This window comes from Branchiostoma floridae, chromosome 14 (genome assembly GCF_000003815.2).
Source record: "Branchiostoma floridae strain S238N-H82 chromosome 14, Bfl_VNyyK, whole genome shotgun sequence".
Classification (NCBI taxonomy): Eukaryota; Metazoa; Chordata; class Leptocardii; order Amphioxiformes; family Branchiostomatidae; genus Branchiostoma; species Branchiostoma floridae.
In genome coordinates, this window is record NC_049992.1 from 8,741,671 (window position 1) to 8,762,271 (window position 20,601).

At 41.7% G+C, this 20,601-nt stretch overlaps 2 protein-coding genes and 5 non-coding genes across 8 annotated transcripts in view; 4 read left to right on the forward strand and 3 right to left on the reverse strand.

The window, feature by feature from the left end:
• Positions 1–813, forward strand: part of LOC118430482 (actin-42-like) — a 12,987-nt gene extending 12,174 nt beyond the window's left edge. The window contains exon 7 of the mRNA XM_035841385.1: positions 429–813. Coding sequence (XP_035697278.1) covers positions 429–754 — 326 coding nt within the window. The 3' untranslated portion in view covers positions 755–813. The remainder of the gene's footprint in view (positions 1–428) is intronic.
• Positions 814–2,268: 1,455 nt separating this feature from the next.
• Trnat-agu lies at positions 2,269–2,341 on the reverse strand. The gene has a single exon. It is a non-coding gene; the product is annotated as a tRNA-Thr (tRNA).
• Positions 2,342–3,984: 1,643 nt separating this feature from the next.
• On the forward strand, positions 3,985–4,056 carry Trnat-cgu. Its single transcript has one exon. It is a non-coding gene; the product is annotated as a tRNA-Thr (tRNA).
• A 1,392-nt stretch (positions 4,057–5,448) lies between these two features.
• On the reverse strand, positions 5,449–5,520 carry Trnad-guc. The gene has a single exon. It is a non-coding gene; the product is annotated as a tRNA-Asp (tRNA).
• Positions 5,521–6,079: 559 nt separating this feature from the next.
• Positions 6,080–20,601, reverse strand: part of LOC118430483 — a 15,239-nt gene continuing 717 nt past the window's right edge. Inside the window, exons 2-5 of one of the 2 annotated variants that reach the window (XR_004832863.1) lie at positions 13,661–13,787; positions 10,572–10,689; positions 6,805–7,262; positions 6,080–6,761 (exon numbers count right to left, since the gene is read on the reverse strand). Coding sequence is in view for 1 of the 2 variants with exons in the window: in XM_035841386.1 (XP_035697279.1) it covers positions 6,858–7,262; positions 10,572–10,689; positions 13,661–13,787 (650 nt within the window). In the remaining variant the exon portion in view is untranslated. Of the gene's footprint in view, positions 7,263–10,571; positions 10,690–13,660; positions 13,788–20,601 lie in introns of both variants that reach the window. The other variant, XM_035841386.1, reaches the window with a different exon arrangement.
• Positions 12,514–12,585, forward strand: Trnad-guc. The gene has a single exon. It is a non-coding gene; the product is annotated as a tRNA-Asp (tRNA).
• Positions 12,836–12,907, forward strand: Trnad-guc. Its single transcript has one exon. It is a non-coding gene; the product is annotated as a tRNA-Asp (tRNA).

Genomic DNA, 20,601 nt, shown 5'->3' on the forward strand with positions numbered 1-20,601 from the left:
AGAGACACCCCTTTTGGCAAGTGAAAAGAGACAGCGTTTACGAAGGATGGTAGTAACGTACACTAATTTACTTTCATTAAAAACAAAGTTCTCCGTGTCGGGGAATCGAACCCCGGTCTCCCGCGTGACAGGCGGGGATACTCACCACTATACTAACACGGATTGGCTTGAAGTACGCTTCACAAATATCCCCTGCCTAGCTAACGATGTCCATTTCATTTAGTTTCATTTATCTAATCAAAAAAATAAACACCCAGGACATAGACCTGTTTTCCATGAGTTCCTGTGAACATTAACGTGAAGAAAAAATGACACAAAACAGAAACAACATTAAATACATGGCCTGTTTACGGATAGAGGTTCGCTAGTATCAAAATTAGTCCTTTCTTTGGTTTGGTACCAATATGTTCTTCTGAATCTCCCTCCAGGTAAAGACTGTAGTGGTCTCCCCAGGGGAATCCTAACCAGCATCATGCAGTGTGACGTGGACCTGCGCCGCACGTACCTCGAGAACGTGTTCTTGAGCGGCGGCACAGCGTCCTGCTCCGGGCTGCTGGAGCGTCTCTCCCGGGACCTGGTGGCCATCGCGCCCGAGGACCACCCCGTGATGGTCCACCGCGCCACCCCGGACACACAGCTCTCCGCCTGGAGGGGAGGATCTGTCCTGGCCGCCTTGAGGTCCTTCCAAGACTCTTGGATCACGCAAGAAGATTTTGAGGAGTACGGACCTAGCATCGTCCATAGGAGCACATAGCCTTCGGCCTTCGTCACATTTCCTACCCCGGGGCCCAGCCGTAGTCTCCAAGCAGACCCTACGGTGCCTTGGAAACAATATCAAAGCTGGCAAAGGAGTTATAGCCGGCCAAAGGGAGATAGCCGGCTAAGGGAGTCAAACGGGCACCTGGTGCCTTGACAGCTTTGATACTATTTCTAAGGCACCGTAGGGTCTGCTTGGAGACTACCCAGCCGGGCTGTTTGCGGAAAAGATAAAAGTTTATGCCAATAAATACGCACAAGGCATGCTGTTCAATTATTTCTGGCCAGTTTTGTCTTTTATGACATACCGAAAACGTTCTGCATCTCCCTCGGTCCCAGCCCTCCCGCGGGTCGGATCACCCTCGGGATTCGGCCGTCTTGTACCTCGGGTGATACGGAATACACCGTGTTGTATTCTATATTTATATCGTACTTTTCGTTGCCCAAAACTTCCCGGTTGGGCCCCAGTGTGGAAATGTGACGTTTGATAGCCTTACCCAGCACCACCAAGCGTCTTTACATTGTTGCTAAACTATAGGTGATGTCAGTTTACGTCTTACATTGCTAAGCAAATTTTGAGCAATGTTAGCTTGCAAGCCAGTCTAGCGTTTGTCATGCAAGAAGTCTGTAAAAAGTAGTATCTAGCACCCAAGACGGTACTTTCTTATGAATGGTTTTCTCTGACCGCATCGAGTTGTAGCATAATTCTAGTCTCTACCAGACTCCGGATCGCTGGAAAATCGCGTGCTGTTCCCTAGCCGGCTATATTTCTCTGGCCGGCTTACTCCTCTATAGTCTATTTGTTCCATTTCTACGATTTTCCAGCGATCCGGAGTCTGGTAGAGACTAGCATAATTCGTGCAGGCACGAAAAATTGTATCCAATCATAAGTATGATAATTTCATAATATTGCGTGGAGAGGATTGTGTATATTTAGCACGCAATGTAAACCTGATTTATCTCTGCAATACTAGTTTTTGCTACGCCACGAAAAAGAAGTAAAATTTTATGGAAAAAGGGCAGGTCCCTTGCAGTTGAAGAGCTACATAGCTTATGCTGTATCCGGATTGTGTACTCTCTGTTTTTGGAAGAGAAACGCGCATCATGAAAATATTGGGTTGTTATTTGTACCGATGTATCATTTTTCATACCCATTAAAAAGTTTACTGTATCGAATTCGAAATTTCCAGTATTGTAGATGTTGTCGTGTGGAAAGGGCTTTGTCGTTAGTTTAATAGAAACAGAACGCACACACATGCGCATAAAAAAGACATAGTTGTGAAAGTTCGAATATACAATGCACACGAGAAATAAGTCTGATTCATATTAAGTATTGTTCATTTATTTTCAAAACGAGAAGAAATTACATTATAAAATAATCAAAAGCACACGTACAATGCTTTTACTAACTATGCTTTCTACACGAATACATGTCCAAAACACAGTGTTGAAAATTTGAAAAATTACACCAAACCCAGCAAATATTGTCTGCATCAACTGCAAAAGAAATCTAGCCTCCAATGAGGATCGAACTCATGACCTCTGGTTTACTAGACCAGCGCTCTAACCACTGAGCTATGGAGGCTCATATCATGTCACAATGTTGTCTGCATAGATGGAAAAACAACCTGTTGTCACAAACAAAGAAGAAGAATTCCGTTACAATGTGGCATGACAACACATGTGGACAGCTGGTGGTAAGGTTGTGCTTCAACCCCCCTCCCTCCCCAACCCACCGGTACATAGTCTATTGGAACTTATATATTAAATGAAATGTTTATTGCAAATTCATGCCCATGGGGCCAATTGCAAGTGAACAAAATCAAATACATGGAGTGATTGAAAACGGGTAAATGATCTAAATTCTAGCATACAAAGATTAACTGGTTGTACGTACATACAGTGTATCGAATATCATTCTAAAACCTACATTACTATTACGGGGTTTGACTTCTTCTTTGAAAACAGTTGAAAATGAAATGTCCCACATTTTCTATGATAGATTGGTTCGATGATCTTAGCAGGAGGTGTGTTTTTAAAAAAATGAAAAGTTTGGTGTGATTTCGGACACTCTTTCAAACAGTGTGTTTCTTTCAGCATCGAATCGGGGACATTCACAGATCATGTCAGATGAAATGTGTTTCATTATATACGTTCAGCGAGCTTGGAAGCGTTAACTGGCATGAAAGGTAAGGATACTCGCTCTATCTGTACCATCACAGATTTTACAAGCTTCTATTATTATACGCTTATGAAGATTGTTTAGGCCACGTTGACTTTATAATATGGATGGCATTCTCTGGGAACCACACAACTCATGCGTCATTCTGTGAACAAGGTCGATGTAGTTTGACCGAAAATTTAGGGTAAGTCCCTATATTGATTCAGTGTTGGAAAGAAAGTTTAGCAATTTCTATAATGTATTCTACCAACACAAATGAACTTTCATGCTAAAATAGAGAGTTGTTGGAAAAAAAAACCCTTCTCACCTATCTAACGATCACCGACCGTACAGGCAGATTGTCAAAGCTTAGGTCCCTCCATTTGTAAAAAAAAAAAAAAGTTATCGTTACAATAATGCTATCAACGCTATCCTGTTATCACATACTAATGTTTACGATCACTTGACGTATACAGCCCAAACTGAAGCAGAAAAAATCCGCCTATACGTTGTTAAAAGCCTGTCGTACGCTCAACCTGTTACCAAATACATGTATATAGGGATGTAGAATGTAACCAATTTGGCATCAATTCAGTTCAGTTCAGTTCAGCCTCATATGAGGTGCCATGAACGAAGTCCGACCATGCATCTCTATATTTGGGGTAAGAAGCAAAATTGATATCATGTACATAATCAATTGTTCAAAATAAAAAGCAGAAGTTGACATCTCATCTACGATCCGTTGTTGTTAAACACTCGTCAGCCGTGTGCGCGCCAACACTGGGTTGTTCCTGAAATTCAAATTTGGCGCCATCAGACACTTCATCACGTGATCTCCTGCTCACATGACCCACTTAGACCCACTTCCGCATCACGGCGGATCACGGCGGAACGCGGCTGACTGGCCGTTTTTCTCGTAAATACAAGTCCAAGATTGTCTTTTACCGCTAAATTACTGTTTTAAAAAACATTAGACGCTTTAAAATAGTAATGATTCATGTTGTTGTGGAGTTAACGTTGGTACTGCGGCTTCAAATCCTTATATGAATGCCCGATGCCCAGCGGTCGCCACCTTAGCTCAGTGGTAGAGCACTGGTCTCGTAAACCAGGGGTCGTGAGTTCGAACCTCACAGGTGGCTACCTTAAGTTTTGCAAACATGAGTTTTGCAACTCTTTTATCTGTCAAAACCACACACACTTCTCAGCTCTCGAACCGTTTTACCGGAGACCTTTGTTGTATTCTTTACTTATAATGTCCAGAGCGTTTCAAATGACAGAATGATTGTATGGCTGGCGTACTGCATAATTGTGTGACGAACTACACTTCAAGGTTTGATAGACAACATTCGGTATGATTACCGGCTTATTTCAATAATAGTGGCCATAGTGACTGAGAAGAGGGAATTAACAAAAACACACTGTGTTTATGCATGATTTTCCGCGGACTAGAACTTTACGTATGAGGTAGGTAGCTAGCAAGAAAGTACTGGGATCTTTTGCCTGATACGTCAGGAACAGCTCATGTGTAACTTTTAGCTACAGGTACTGGTTGTAGCTTTGCTTCCATAGTGCTGAAAGAGGTACAATGGTCGTCTGTAAAGTTGCCTTTGGTGACAACAAACTACTGATACTGCCCTATAACCGTTTCACATACAAATTTCAAGTGTGCAAAACAAAGTTGCTCATTCGTGGCATTGTGTCCAAGATATTTTCTCTATTCCTAGATCATTGGCCCATATTACATTTCAACACTGCCCCTCCAGCCAATGTGAGTGTTTCTTGAGATAAGATGCATTCTCAGAATAACATATATAAGGAGAGAAGCGAGCGAGCAAAAAGAACCTGTACTTCCAAGTACTGTAAAATGCCACTGCATGCAGCGTATCAGCTAGCTGCTAGGTGTCGCTAGACTACGCGTCACGCTGGCCAAGTGACTTCATTATATGTTTGACACCCTCATCAATTTTCATCCATTCTTTAAAAAAAGTTTTCAATCAAACTGTAAATCGTAAAAAGAGGTTACAAAAGGAGAATATATAAATCGAAAAATATAAATGTAAAAATGTATACTAAAGGGGAAAGTCTTCCAAACTCCAGTCAAAGAATTTGTGAAAGGACAAAAAGATAATTAATTGCTTTGTATACTATTTTTTGTGCGTTCAGTCATTCGTTCAACCTTCTTATTAAACCACTTTGAATTCAAATGTAGTTTTCTTTGCCCAACTTTACTTTTTTGCATGCTTGTATCAGTTTTGGTGTACTTACGCAATGTTATCCATATACATGTACATGTAATCGAATCCTTACATGCATAACGGACTCATGTCCTTACATGTATTTCATACCCTAATAGATCTACCACGTTGTGAAAATAAGACCCATGTCACAATATAATACATGTACAATGTAGTAGGAAAACCAATATTTACAAAATAACTCAACATTTCGCTTTTCGTTTATCACCATTCTCGGACTGTATAATGGACACTTTTTAAGATGCCATAAATAATTTTCAATAAAAAATATGTGCTCTCCGTGTCGGGGAATCGAACCCCGGTCTCCCGCGTGACAGGCGGGGATACTCACCACTATACTAACACGGATTGGCTTAACGACTGTGACTGCATAAAGTACTTATGCATTTCAAAGTATTTTTGATGGCACTTGTCTTCACACTTGTTGAACTCGTTTCCTTGTTCGTGCTCTGTACGGATGTCGCGCATGCTTTATCCCATTATTTCAAACAAGCAAATAAACGTCCTTAGATATGTGTTTCAATGTGTTGCGAAATCTTAGCGCTTATTATACAAACCTGACCAAACTTTACAACCATTTATTTTACTGTGATGATCCCCACTTGCCTCAAAATGAAAAATAGAAGGAGCACTTGTCAAAAAAAATACGGTCCAGAGTCTATAGCTAGTTACCCGACTAGAGAAAAATAAACTGGGAACGTTCCGTCATTTGCAATCATGAAAGGCGTACACTTCTTTCGTGAGAATGACTATGCTCTCCTACGAAAAACGTTGAGTTTATAAAGATGCTTGTCTTTGTGCATATGTTGTCTTGGAAGAGGTAATACGTCTCGCGAGGATTCACGACAACAGTGGTGAGTAAATGATATTTTGTGAACTTTCGCTTCAGTAGACCAAAACAAATACATAATGTTGGCAAACTTTTTAATTCTTTATCGTACACAATCACGATACATCTCCTCTGAACTACCATCAATTTATGCCTCGTGCAAAACGCAATGGTACAAAAAAATCATAAATAGAATCTTCTATATTTCCTCGAAGTCAAATGCACGTGTAACGTTATGTTGACGCACACGGATGGGCACTTAATTGAACAATATGTACAGCTTCATTCAACTGAAGCGAGTTTGCTTTGACTACATTTCTCTCGTCGTTCTGGTCTTTAACGTGGTCGGATATCCATAGAAGAAAAGGCATACCAGCTGCATTTAAAAGTGTATCCCATGCCTCAACTTATCTAACGTAATTCACAAGTGTCAACATCAATCTTAGGTAGAAAATTTGTTAGCTCTAAAATCTATGCAACTCCAACAAAACGCTGACAACGTTTTCGTCCAAATCCTATCAAACGTCCACAACTACATGATAAAACTCCATCTGTTTATATTTACATCGTCTTCATAATACCAAGTGCACTGTCAACAACAGTCGTTGACGTTGTTAAATAAATTAGTGTTCTGAAGTTAACTATGACATTCTAAATGATTCTAACGACATCAGAAGCCTTGTTATTGCAACACTCGAAATATGTGGAACTAGCACAAATAAATTACAATAAATAGCAGAAATATCCTAGGCTGTGTAGTAGTATTTTTGAGGATGGTCATGTAACGTTAGAAACATAAACACGTTGGCTAACACAGCTACATCTATCCCATACTGCCCCGCGAGAACATATCCCATCATACAACAGCCTCTGCTGTCTTGGGTTCCCGTAGTGAGACGTAAACATTGTCCGTGTTGGGGTCGTAGTGGGTCTCGCTCTTGGCCAGACTTTTGTGCGACTCTCGCGTCTTGTCCGGTCGGAAGAAGGTCGGCTTGGGGTCCTCCTTCATCGAGCGCAACTTGAGGCAAACCAAGACGCTGACCAAGACGACCGTAAGAAGTCCGAGTACGCATGCGGCGATGATGATAGCTAGCACCGTACTGTCCATGTCCTCGAATTCGGACTTGACCCCGTTGACCACCGTCAAGATGGCAGCCTCGAAGTCCTTGGAGTCCAGCTGCGCCTGCGCACTACTGACGATGCTTTTCACTGTGCTGTCGGGAAGCTTTGATCTCGCCGCTACTCCCGCCGAAATGTACACCTGAAAAATTAAAGATGAAAATTTAGCACTGACAACGCGCATGAATGCTACATTTCTTAATTAGAGATAACATATGTTAACTTGTAGCTAGAAATAACAAAGAAATTGAATGTGTACATTGAGAACGTAGTTTTAGCTTTAATTAATCATTCTCCTTTTCTTAAGGTAGCTTGAGGGCAGGATTTTTTTCGTTTTACGGGCTTAATGATGTATCTATCTGATATTTTATTCCGAAGCTGTACCTATGGAGAAGTGCGTCATATTTTGAATGCCACTTGTTCATCCATTCATTCACACCAAGGGCTCGTGAGACAAGACTTATGGGCAGGTAAGGACAGATGCCAATGTTGATACTCAGAGCACGTCACAATGTAGGCTAATCCCGAAACTAAGCCACAAATGGAGCCATAACAAATGGAGGGAAGCACGCCTGGCTGGACAAGCCCATTTTCCTAGAAGTTCCTCTTTCTATAACTTCACCCGCGGAAGGGCGCGTCCACCTGTGACATAATAACCCATTGTCACGCTGTGAGTCGACAGGATTTGGGGTACCATAGCATATCATGAACATGTCGGCAGTAGAGCGTAGATAAACCATCACATTGTCAGACGTTAGATTGCTACAGTGAAAAGGAATCCTTTGTTTGCTTTGTTTGTGTGAGAGGTTTAGCTATGTGTATAGTTACACAAGACCAGGTGTACTCTTTGTGGTCTTCACCCCTCAGGCTAAAAGTACAGTCACATTGGCTACATTATTTTTATTTTTGACGAAGGGTTTTTCAGCACGGCTATAGCAGAACAGACAAGTGTATAGTGAAACATTATCTGTCAGAAGACAGTTGGATTTTGTACCACACACTATCAAGACTGTTTCAAAATTGGCTTCAGTCAATTTGCTGTCGGAAGCCTATCGCATGACGAAAGTGACCGAGCATTGAGTACATGTTCTAGAAATGTGTGTGGGTTTTTTTTCGTCGCTTTGTTTTTGAGACAGTCGAATTTTTGTGTCAGTTAACAGGAAACCAGTGAGCTTTACACAGGATTTACTATACATCTGTAGCTACAGTTACGACAACTGCCAAGTATGTGTACGTCAATGCTGACCTGACTCCCACCCTGCCATTATCATGTCCCACCCGAACGGTTACTGGGCAATGTCAACTGTCACATGCGTCACTGGGGTTCCCCGTATGGTTCCAGACATGACTCAACGTGGCAGACACACACACAGTGCGTCACTAACTCACTATCTAGTCCAACGTTCTTCGTCGCATGTTCTTCTTCTTCTTTTCTTTGTTTCCGACGACCGTACACACGGCTGGCATGATCGCCACGTTTTCAGTTAACATGGAAAGGACTACTAAAGTACGTAGCCGAACTTTTTCCTCAGAGACACATAATAAAATACACGCCTGGAATTTTATTTGGAACATTTTGTGTGTTGGAAATTGAAAAGTATCTGCTATAGATCTACTAACTGCTGGCACAAGATGACCTTTTATGATAAAGCTATTTGCGTATTTCTATGACATTTTTCTCCGTAAATTGTTCATAATGCACCTTTTAATCCTGTAAAAGACCAGAAAACTGGTCAAAAAGTCCACTCTTTGTTTTGGAAAATAGTTTGGCCTTTTCCATAGTGATCTCTTTTTTCTTCTTTCTCTCTGATGGCTCTTCTCTGCTATCGTGTAATCGTTTCACGTCGACGGCTTTTTGTGTCATGAAATGGAAAATTATTTAATCTGTTTCCAAATCTACTACACCCTATTAACACGAATCCATGCACTGTAGGATTTTCGTCACTTTGTACGAGTCAGGGCCTAAATTCAGTGTACAATTAACACTGTAGAAGCACCACGAACAGTAATAAAATATATGTAAAAAGTCTGAGAACTATTAAACCATTTTGTAGCTGAGGCGACTTGAGGTGAGACATAGTTGGTGGTTGAAAGGGTGTGTATGGGGGTAATGAGGTGAGTGCTAATGTTGTTCATGTCAGGTGTTGACCTGTATGCGGTTTGATGGTGGGTGTAGATCTGGGCGAGGTACGCCGCTGGTGGTCCGGATCCGCCGGTAGGGTGGGAAATATTAAAGCCAGCCTGATAGAGCCCAAAATTCTTCTAGTATCTTTCTGTTACTGTCACAAGCGTGTTTAACAGACATACTGAGAACAAGGAAATCCTGGCATCCTGAACGTACATCCTCTCTGCATGCCACGGTTCAGCAAGTTAGGGGGGGGGGGGGGCTCACGAACAACGGATCACCTTACAATAGCCTTCTTCACTGAAGTTGTAGCAGCGATTTTTTAGGCGGCAGGCAGGCTGATTCGTGATTTTAAACATCGGGAAATACCGGGAGAGAGAGGAAAGTCCTTTTCATGGCATTAGAAATTTAGATACTATTATATATTAGCCCATGTTGAAAATCGCGAATGGGCGCTTCCTCTGACAAATAAACGCCAGCACTGCTAGAAATCCTCGAATAGTCACTAGTGCACCCTGCGCAGTTTTCTTCCCAGAAAAGTTTGAAAGCATGCGTTTCAGGATCCTTTAGTAGTGACACCAAGCTCTGTCGGCATTGTGTGAACTTAAACTAATATTTGCGGAGCGGCCCTGCTCTACTTCCAAAGTCGTTACGACCTTTTTGAGACGTCACGGACCATTTGAAGCGTCACTGCCCCCGGGGGATCAGACAGCTGGCCCGCTGATAACTAGCGTGTAAGGCGCTCAGGTGGACGTGTGGGAACAATAGGTGTACCTGGGGCCTCTAATCTCGCGCCGCAAGGTGGGCAAGCTTAAAATTAGGCCTGCATTTTTGCGGCGCCTTACAACTTGTGACGTGAGCTGGGTGAAAGGACTTCTGTATCACTGGGTGGGGTGTTGGTGGGGTGGGATACATGCAGTCTACATGCATTGCCGGCATCGTTGGAATACTTATTGATGATTGTACCTAGCAAGGCATCACAATCTTATCTTAAAATCTATATCTGTGTTGTACACCCAGTATAACTGCCATTCGGTGTAACACATCGACTTCACGTTATATCGGCTTACGTATAACCATTAGGTAAAATCCAGAGGCGGTCTTGGTAGATTTGTAGTGAATATCACTTTCTACCATGCTTAAATATTGATTTTTTTCTTTTCTTTTTCATTTAAAATAAGGTGAAATTTTCTCACATTATTATCAAATACCCAGCTACATAAACATGTTACTAGATCATGTTGGGTCAGATTTAAATAAAAAAAATTCTGACCCACCGCAAAGTCAAACGCTGCAATTTGATTGACATGAATGTCAGACGTGTACCTGAGGCGTTTCCTTGGTGACCAGGACGAGTACGTTGTCCCCACAGCCTGAGGAGAACCACCGTTCCCGCAGGTACCGCGCGAAGTTGTTCGCCACAAGGTCCAAGTGCTCGGCAGCTCTGTGGAGGAAACATAACACAACATTCAGTTAATATAATGTCTATAAATTTTGCTTTTGATTTAGAGTGTGTCACAATTCCCTGAGAGAGAGAGAGAGGTCATATGGTAACAGCAAATTACTATAGAAATAACTGTTTTCACTTTTAATGCAAACTGTACTCAAAGAACCACGTTGTAAATTCATATAAAAAGTGCGACAATCTCTGAGCGAATCCTTGGAGATGGTAACTTCAAGAAATAAAAGGTCGCGTGGTAACTTCAAATTACTAAAGGGATAACTGTTATTCACTTTGAGTGCAAACGTTACTTAGGAACTACGTTGTAAATTTGTATAAAAAGGGCAACAATCTCTAAGTGGATGCTTGGCTTATTCTGCCTATCTTTTCGCTTTTTTGTACATGTTTTAGTGGAGGTTTTTCTTTTAAACCGTGAGGGGATTTAAAAACAATCATTGAACAAAAGATATTTTAAAACGTCGCATAGGTGCCCAAAATAGTCGCCTTTCGCAAGCCTTTCGTGACAGGTAAGTTCCAGGCCATTGTTGGGCGGTGGGCACGGTCCGGCGTGCCCCATCCAGTCATGACAAAGGCACGTTGTACTCTAAGCAACATACAATCAACACCAATAACGTCGTTGTGTAAATCCACAACTATTCATACACGCAATATCCTGTCCTAAAAATCGAGAACACGCCCTTAAGCTTGTGTTCGTGTCAATTTGTACAAAAATAACATCACTGGCTATACTGCAAATCCTTCCGGCTAAAATAAGCTCAACTTTTTATATGCCTTTACATGAAAGTGTAAAAGATGACATTTAATGGGGACAAAAATGACAAAGTCCCGGCTGTATGGACAACGTGCGCGTTCTTGTGACCAAAGATACGCCCCAGGGATACGCCCGACATTCCTGTCAATCGAAAAACATGATGTAGTAACATAAAAGAGAGAGTATTGTAATTGTATCCAGTATGTATACACTGGGCGTGTTGTTGTATGTGTAGTGAGCAATGACAGGGTGTACAGCGGTTAAACAGTTTGGACAGTAGAATATGGGTACAATCAAGAGAGACATTCCAGTATTTGTGGTATTGTCTGTTGAACAAGGTAGGGCCAAATAAACAGAACTAAAGTCTCAGAGTTGCTTAGCAATGCTAATAGAGTTGACCTTCCCTCATACACTCCTAATAACCAAACTCCGGAAGTTTTAGCTCCTAACAGGAAACAAATTTTGTGAAGGAAAATCTCGAAACTAAAGAAAATGATAACCACACGAAATAGCCACTAGTAACTTTGGACAATAGAAACTTAACGTCACTTTTCTACGTGACCGAACAAGATATAACTTGAATGCTCATTAAATGCCATTTTTGTCCCCAAACGAAGCATATGGTGTCTTCATGTTTCTTGCTGCTTTCTTGATTAATCTGCTGTCATATTTACAACATGCCGGAGTTATGCAGTTGCGATTTTAGTCTGTCAAAAAAACGTGAAACTGAAATTCTCAGACGGACAAGGTTGTAAAAATTCGACCTCTTTCCCCGACGGTCCTTCAAATTACAGCCGTGTTCCCACCATAATTTGGTAATTTCAGGGCGGCGGTTCCCCCTTTTCGGTCGTCTCAAACGAAAGAATTTTAAAACCTTGTTCAGTCCTGAAGTAGTAGTAATCACACTAGGAAGTGGGAACGGCAAAATTCTGAACGGACTATTTACCAAATTTTTCGCGATTTTTCGCGATCTTTAAAGTTTAAACGATTCCAAAATTTTGTAAAGACTATAATTACTTTGTTCATGCAACACTACTCACTCCTAAGCGAGTCAATCCGTGTAAGTATAGTGGTGAGTATCCCCGCCTGTCACGCGGGAGACCGGGGTTCGATTCCCCGACACGGAGAGCTACTAGTATTTTTTATTGCCCATCTGTCTGTCCTTATGATAAGTTATACATGACATTGTGTACATTCTCAGAGCGACACAAAGACGCTTGATTGGTGTTTCAACCCAAAAAAGTTTTGAAAATCTGAACAGAAATAAAATATTCTATCTACATGTACACCATAAAATATCTACACTTTTCTGGGATTTACAAATTGTAATTACTTTCTTGGCCTAAAGGTACCTCCGCCCTTCCGTCGGCATGCCAGTCCGTGTTAGTATAGTGGTGAGTATCCCCGCCTGTCACGCGGGAGACCGGGGTTCGATTCCCCGACATGGAGAGCAACATTCTTTTAATTTAATTGCCCTTTGTTGTGACATGGACTTTTTGGCAAAAGATATAAGTACAATAAAGGTCTTAATTCATCTCATTATTTCCATAGTCAACAAGTTGTCTGCGTGGGCCGTGATGTGACAACAGTGGTGTATGTCAGGTGTTTAGAAATGCAAATACGTGTAGATCTATATTCAAATATTCATGTCGAGTTTTTTTGACAAACTATTGTCGCTTCGATATTCTTTTATTCAATTCAATTCAAACTTATCACATGATATCATTTGAAAACGCTTTAAGTGACTTGGAATGGACTCTACACAATATAAACGGCAACAAAGACTTGCCAAGACTACGTCAGGCTGTGTAAGCGAGGATCGTTGAACAATGGTGTTAACGTTATATGTGACACAACCTGGCCGAGACTACGAGGACTCACAGCTGCAGTGGGTCACTGTATATTAACTGCCAACGGATCTATCCATAATACGATACAAAAATATAGCGCCTGAAACACCCCACGCAAACACAAGAGGCAACCTGTAGTGTCAAGTTCAAACACCCAAAAATCAAACCTGACCGTCAGGGCGTCAGGCCACCACCACGACCACCAACCCATGTACCAAATTTCATCGCAATCGCACGTTTCGTTCTGGAGATGTATCGCCGCAAACGCCCCACGCACACTTGCTACTGAGGGCCCGCTACTGAAAAGTATCCCTGTATTTCATGTAGGTAACAACAAAACAAAAAAACTTACCCGTTGTACGACACCTTGTCCATGACGGCCACGGCTACCTTGTACCCCTGGTAGCTGGCGTCACAGGAACTACACAAACATCTGGTACCGCTGTTCAGTTCGTCTAGTCTACTGTGCACGTCCGAAACTGTGGAGGTAGAGATAACAGGTTTAACGTGATATATACTCAAACAAGAAAGCTTTTAAAAAAAGCTGGCCGGGGCGCATTTGGAAGGACTACCTCAAAATTTCATGTTGTGTTCCAGTAAAATGTGCATCATTATTAAACTAGAAGTTTATATCTAAAATCTATGGGAAGTTGGCTGGAAACCTTTGTTCACTGGTATAATTGGATTTTCCGGCGTACTTTTGTGGGCGGAATTGTATCCCTTGTGTGCGCTGTGTGCCGGATATAAAAATCGTAAAAGAAACTCCGGTGCGAGACCACAGCCAAAGGCGGGAAGAGGTCCCGGATGTGCATTGTCGTTCTTTCTTCTGCTCACAGGTCTCATTTGCTTTCTTTGCTTTGTATGATGTTCTTTGTTCTGCAAGACTCTCTGTCTTCTGTTGATAGGTTTGTTTTTCTTGTTTGTCCTTGCATATTGCGCTTTGGATTGCAAGACCTTGCACTTTTTTATCATTTAAATTTGATGCTGCATTTGGTGACATTACTAATTGATTCAAGAGGCCTTCATTCCTGTTCTCTGGCATAGCACTTGGATGTTTGCTTGTGGTGCATGGCACAATGTTTTTCCCAGTACTTTGGTTACAATGTGGTGCAAATGGAAATGCTGTGTTTGGTTGTTGTAGGTTCTCTTTCGTAGATACAAACTCTGGTTTAACCAAGGTGTATGTGTGTTGTTGTTGAACTTGAAAGCAGTTTTCTGACTCAATCATAGAAGAAACATTGCTAGTCAGATTGATAATGTGTATACCAGTAGGTTCAACTGATAAGAAAACATTTTCTGCTTGTACTGGGACAACCTCAAAATTGCATGTTGTGTTCCAGTTAAGTTGTTGCAAGAATGAAACTAGATTGCTGTTTGAACTGTGCATGCTTAAAGTAGAAGTGCCATGGCTATCTGGCAATGCTGTTATGGGACTTCTGGCATGTGAGTCATAAACAAAATACTTGTTATCAGCGTGCAACAATGCTACTGTTGAACCAGTTATTCCATGTGCTGTTATGAAAAGACAAGTGTTGGATTCAGCAAATGCTGCTTCTAGGGCTTTCTTTAAGGTGTAATAAGGATAGACTGCTTCTGTGGCAAATATGTCTCCAGTGTAAGACTCTTTTATTGATACACGTACAGTATTGTTGTAAAGTTGCAAATAGTCTGGAATATCATCAACGGAGAGGAACTCCACACCAGATCTTAGTGATGGTTTTATGTAGGTGTATAGTGCATCTCCTTGAAAAAGTACACCATCAAGGTCTGTACTTGTCCAGGTAATTGCTTGTCTGCAAGTACTGTGGTTAACAACTGCCATTAAAGCATTTGCAGTGCATTGTTTGCCTCTATTATCTCCACTGAAAATGATGTCACCTTGGTGGTATTTTCCCGATAAAATAGATTCACACATTGTTCACAATATATGTGTTCTTTGCTTGACTTTATTTGCACAATGCACAGTGCTCAGTGGCACGATTGAGTCTGGTGTGTGCAAAATGCACAGTGCTCAATGGCACGATTGGTCTGGTGTGTGCAAAATGCACAGTGCTCAATGGCACGATTGGTCTGGTGTGTGCAAAATGCACAGTGCTCAATGGCACGATAGGTCTGGTGTGTGCAAAATGCACAGTGCTCAATGGCACGATAGGTCTGGTGTGTGCAAAATGCACAGTGCTCAGTGGCACAATTGGTCTGGTGTGTGCAAAATGCAGTGCTCAGTGGCACGATTGAGTCTGGTATGTGCAAAATGCACAGTGATCAATGATCTGTTAATAGGTCTCAAGGTCTAATTTGGTTGGATCAAGGACTCTCTTTCAAACCTCTTTGGTTGGATGCAAAATGTAATGCGTAGATTTCAGCAGAAGAAGTATAAATGTGTACTGTGTAAAATCTTATTGAGTACAGACTTTTGCTAGCTGTAAGTTTCTGTATATTACTGTGTCACTTGTATATATAGCAGAGAACAGTCTAAGGCGTCACTGAAACAGAAAGAAAATATTGTCTTGATCACATAACATCTTACTAGTACCAACAAAAAGCAAAAATCTACAAAAGTTCAGGTGTGACATCTTGCCAACTGCTTTGCTGATTGTTTAACAGTTAGCTACAATCCGTTGTTTTCTACTATTCTTTGGAAATGTATGTTTTAATGTATTAGAATCCGATCCATCTTTTCAACTTGTACGATATTTTTACAATCAAAAATGCCCTGCATAATGCCTCGCATCGGCTCAAGCACAGTGCACCATTAAACTATCTAAATTCTCGTCAATCCCCACACACTGGTTTTACTAAAAAAACTATATACCGTTCCTTGGAAATATGTTTCAATGTGTCCGAATTCATGATCACTATCTTTTCAAATTGTACGTTACTCTTACGATCGAAAATGTCCTGCAGGACCTCCTGCAGCTGCATATATAGACGCACGCCCCCCTCCCACCCGCACGTAAACTGTTCCAATCGTTGCACAATAAACTTGACTGTATACCCTCCACAAAATCTTTCGTCAAATGTCGTGCTCATTTTACTCACATGACACTACGCCTTAGAATGTAATGTTATATTTTAATACATCCGAATTCCAGAAAGATAACTTTACAAACTGTACCAATTTCTGTACGATAAAAATCTCACCTCCTCCGCACCGTCAACGCCCGTGAGGGTATTTACCGGAATAACCCGAAATGACCCGGAATAACCCGGAATAACCGTAATATTTCTTGTTCCCATGGCCATATATACATTATTTTATGCCAAAATATTGCATTCTGCGATCTTAACTTATCAAAGCACACTGTATTTCGGTAGCTTTCATCCTTTATTAAGGTTATTCCGGGTTATTCCGGGTTATTCCGGGTTATTCCGCTAAATACCCGGACCCGTCAACGCTATCGCAAAATGAACCGTGCGATTTAACGACAACTCCTCAAATGTTACATGACCAGTGTTTTACTGCAAATCAAGAAACATTTTCCTTTCCTAGACTTTGCTAATGAGCGCTGCAATGTTTTCTGTACGAGTAGAGGTCATGGATAAACAGTATTCTTACAACGTTTATTTGAAGGGCTAAGAAGGGCTGAGAATTGTCGTAAAAACGCACGGTACATTGCGTTTATTTGAAGGGCTGAGAAGGGCTGAGAATTGTCGTAAAAACGCACGGTACATTTTGCGACCATAGCAGACCCATCCAAGGACGAACCATTAAACCGGGGACAAAGCCGGGCGCCTGCGGCGCCCCGGCAAAAAAGACATCTATATGCTAAGAAGAAAAGGTATTTTGAAATTGAATCCATCAGTGACAAGTATAAAACTTAATTAAACGGTAGACCAACTTGAGACATTCCTAGCTCCGTGAAGTGTAACTATGTCCATAGTGGATATTCTTTATACATGTATGATGTATATTTCTTTAAAAAACTCTCTTGTATCTAATTTCTAAATATTGTGTGTTTGAAATGTCTTCCTAGCTTATGGAGTGATGTTGTAAACTTTAACCGTTAACCAATCCATTAGTGGATGATTCGATGAAATAATCACATTGCCAAAGTTCACCAAAACAAGTTATCTCCAAGTAACTACCCCGTATCCACCCCACTTAAGGTGTGGACTTTATTTTCTACACGTCTCAAGTTTTAAGATATCTTGTTGGCTTTACGTATGTACCCTAGTATTCTTTTGTACCCAGCTAAAATAAACAAACTGTCGACTGTTTTTACGGCCAAACTGTATAAATCCCTTCCAATAGTTTACGTTCCTCACATACAACAGGTGAATACAATGACACATCGGTCCTATTGTCGGCGAAGCTGTCATATGTACAAACGTTCGGCAGACATCTAATATCTACTCACAGACTCATTACGGAAGCGGCCTTTGTTTGACCGTGCCCCAGATATCCGGCTTACGGCGTGAATTGATGGTACCCTTTAGAACACCTGTTACAGTGAGGAATGGGTACGGGGAGGGGGTCACGGCCTGGGTACCATCCGGAAAGTAGTTCGCTCCGGCGTTTATTATATACACTATAAACAGTCGCTTCTCTGCTGGGTAGCAGAAGCAAACATACTGGGAGCGCACTACGTACTACCCGAAAGGTAACCAGGCAAGGGAGGTGTCTATATAGAAGCCGAGACTTTTCCTCAGCAACTTTTGCGTAAGAAACTAACAGAAGTCACTTTTGTCACGGTCTTTTCGCCAGTTTGTAGTGTGTAAAGTTGTAAACCATCGCAGTCTGGAGAAAACTCATGTTGAAACATTTGTATCACATTTAGAAGTCTATCAATTAAAAGTAGGGCGGTAACAATAAACGCCCATGTTTGTTCTGTGTAGGCGAGACGCATTGAAACTTCGGTATACATTCCATAAGAGCCTTTCAGCCTCCCGCCCACTGTATTTCTTATCTTTGTGGTGTAGTAGCATGTCTGGACATGTTCGAGTGGGGGTCAAAGGGTCAAAGTTTTCTGATACCTTCATCAAGGACCCACAGTGTCGAGGACCCAAGCTGGCACAAGAGCAAGTAGACACAACTCAAGCAGGTGTAAGGTAGGGGTGTAGTTGTGAGGGTTTTGCAAAGACAGTAGAAAACCGTACCTATCCCCTTCTACTGGCGTTACCTTTTCTTTTTGTTAGTTCCAAGACAAACGACTTGTATTTTCTCATCAAAGACACTTTGTGAGGTACTCAGGTAGAGAAAAAAGTCTGTCCTCACATCCGTTCTACTTAAAAGCTACATTTTGTTGTTTGGAGTACCTTGACTTTGAGCTAAAGTGCAGGAAACATTGCTAAACGGCACTTAAGCAAGAAGTATTTCCCGTGCTCCATACCAACAGTCACTGGAAGCACTGCGGCGACACAGATTGTAAGGCATTGATTATTGATACTACACTTTGCGTTTGGCTGCTAACAATTTGTGTCTAGACTCAAGAAACATTTTAGAGATACTTGTACTTCAAGTGACGTCACATGATCAGGAATTAAGGGAAGGGGGTAGACTTGAAGCTGTTGTGTAAAGGCGAACAACACTGAGAAATGTGATAACAAAACACTTCTTATCTTACTGGAAATACCTGAACTACTATAAACACCTTAAACGTTTCTAATAGGCATGTTTACAAAGAGTTTACTTTCCGACACAACTACCGATATCGACAAAGGCAAAGCGGGGTCATTTGCGTTCATAGATTTGGAGCTAGTCTATCTTTACACTTTCCGGTTCTCCAATTTCTTGATTTTTTTGTCGTAAAGCATGCCCAGTGAGAAATTTGAGCTGTCATTCCGGCCATTTTCAATACTCTGCCTTTTTCCTGTTGTTCATCTGTTACTGTTTCTCTTTCCGGAGTTCAACAAAAGGTAAAACACAACATCTAGACCCTGAGTTTTTATCAGAAAGCTCCAGGAAGTCTTCAGTATGAAATTCATCCCGGGCAGTTGTTAGAAAAGGGAACTTCGAGGTAGATCTGACCACAACGGTAACCCATGGACACCCGGTCGGATGCCAACTTCCGTACGACTTTTTTTGGTGACGTCCTTGTCAAGAGAGGGGATCTCTGATAGACTGTCAACAAATGATCACTACCAGACATTTCTGTCCGATCAAATGCGACATATGATCTTTTTGCTCATTTCCACTGTTCTAGCACCAGTTGCAACTTGCAATATTCCCGTCATTAAATAGCATATTTTAAAGCATATTAAGACAAACTCTGTTTTCCTCTTAATTAAGCGAAGTGTACGATGGCACAGTGCGTAGATACAAAGACGTGATATAACGTCCTTGGTAGATAATAGTAGATTCTGAGCAGTAGTAAGTTTTTCTACGTTCAGCTACAGGTACGTCTTTGTTAAAGTTTGTACCACTGCTAGACCTTTGCAAGTAGTATACGCTAGTTGCTGGCCCCTGTCGACCCATTGTGACACAAGTTGGCGCGGACAGATGGTTGCGGGATCAGCGGTCCCAGGACGGAACATGTTCAGTCATGTTTCAGCCGTTTTTGTGTGGGAAACTATCGTCTGCGGGTGGGCATTCTTGTGTAGGTTTTGTTTCCCGCCACAGGAATGATCGGAAAGATAGGCAGACAGGTAGGTAATGTAAGTGGGAGGGACTTTGGATCTCTTGAAGACATGCCACTGGGTGCGACAAGTCTCAACATGCACTGGAGAAATATCTGTGTTAAATTTGACTCCGTTTCATCTGTCAAAAAATTAGAATCATGGCCTGGGCCATGATAAATGGACAGTATCCAGCGCTGTACGGATTTGATATTCTCAAAGTAGCGGTTTCGTCGCGGAGATAGTAGTGGTCGGGATTTTTACCGGCTCCCTCAACGGGTAAAATGATTTTTTCTGCTAACCTCCGCGACCCAACCTCTACTTGGAGAATACGGATCTGATGCCTGATCCGTCGCAAGAAGAGGGTGGGGTGAAAGCCGGTCAATCCTTTACAAGGCTGAATACCAGGCTATTAAATCCTCATCTACTCCAATATATTACTATGGAGTTCTAGTATTGTTTGCCTTTTGTGTCCAGAATCTCTACTGTACCAAACTGCGGAGTTTAATTAACTGTTGACACAATTTTAGTTAGTTCTTCGAGAGTAGGAAAACTATTGTCCTGACGACAAACTGAACATTCACGGATTGTCGACAAAAGAAAGGGCGCCGAGTGAACTGGTGTTTGCGTGCTAAGTATAGCCGGGGGCCTCTCCCGACGACCACTCCAGTAATACAAAACATTATGATGCAAGATGAAAGGTTTGCCGAGTTACGAAGGGAATACACATTTCTGACA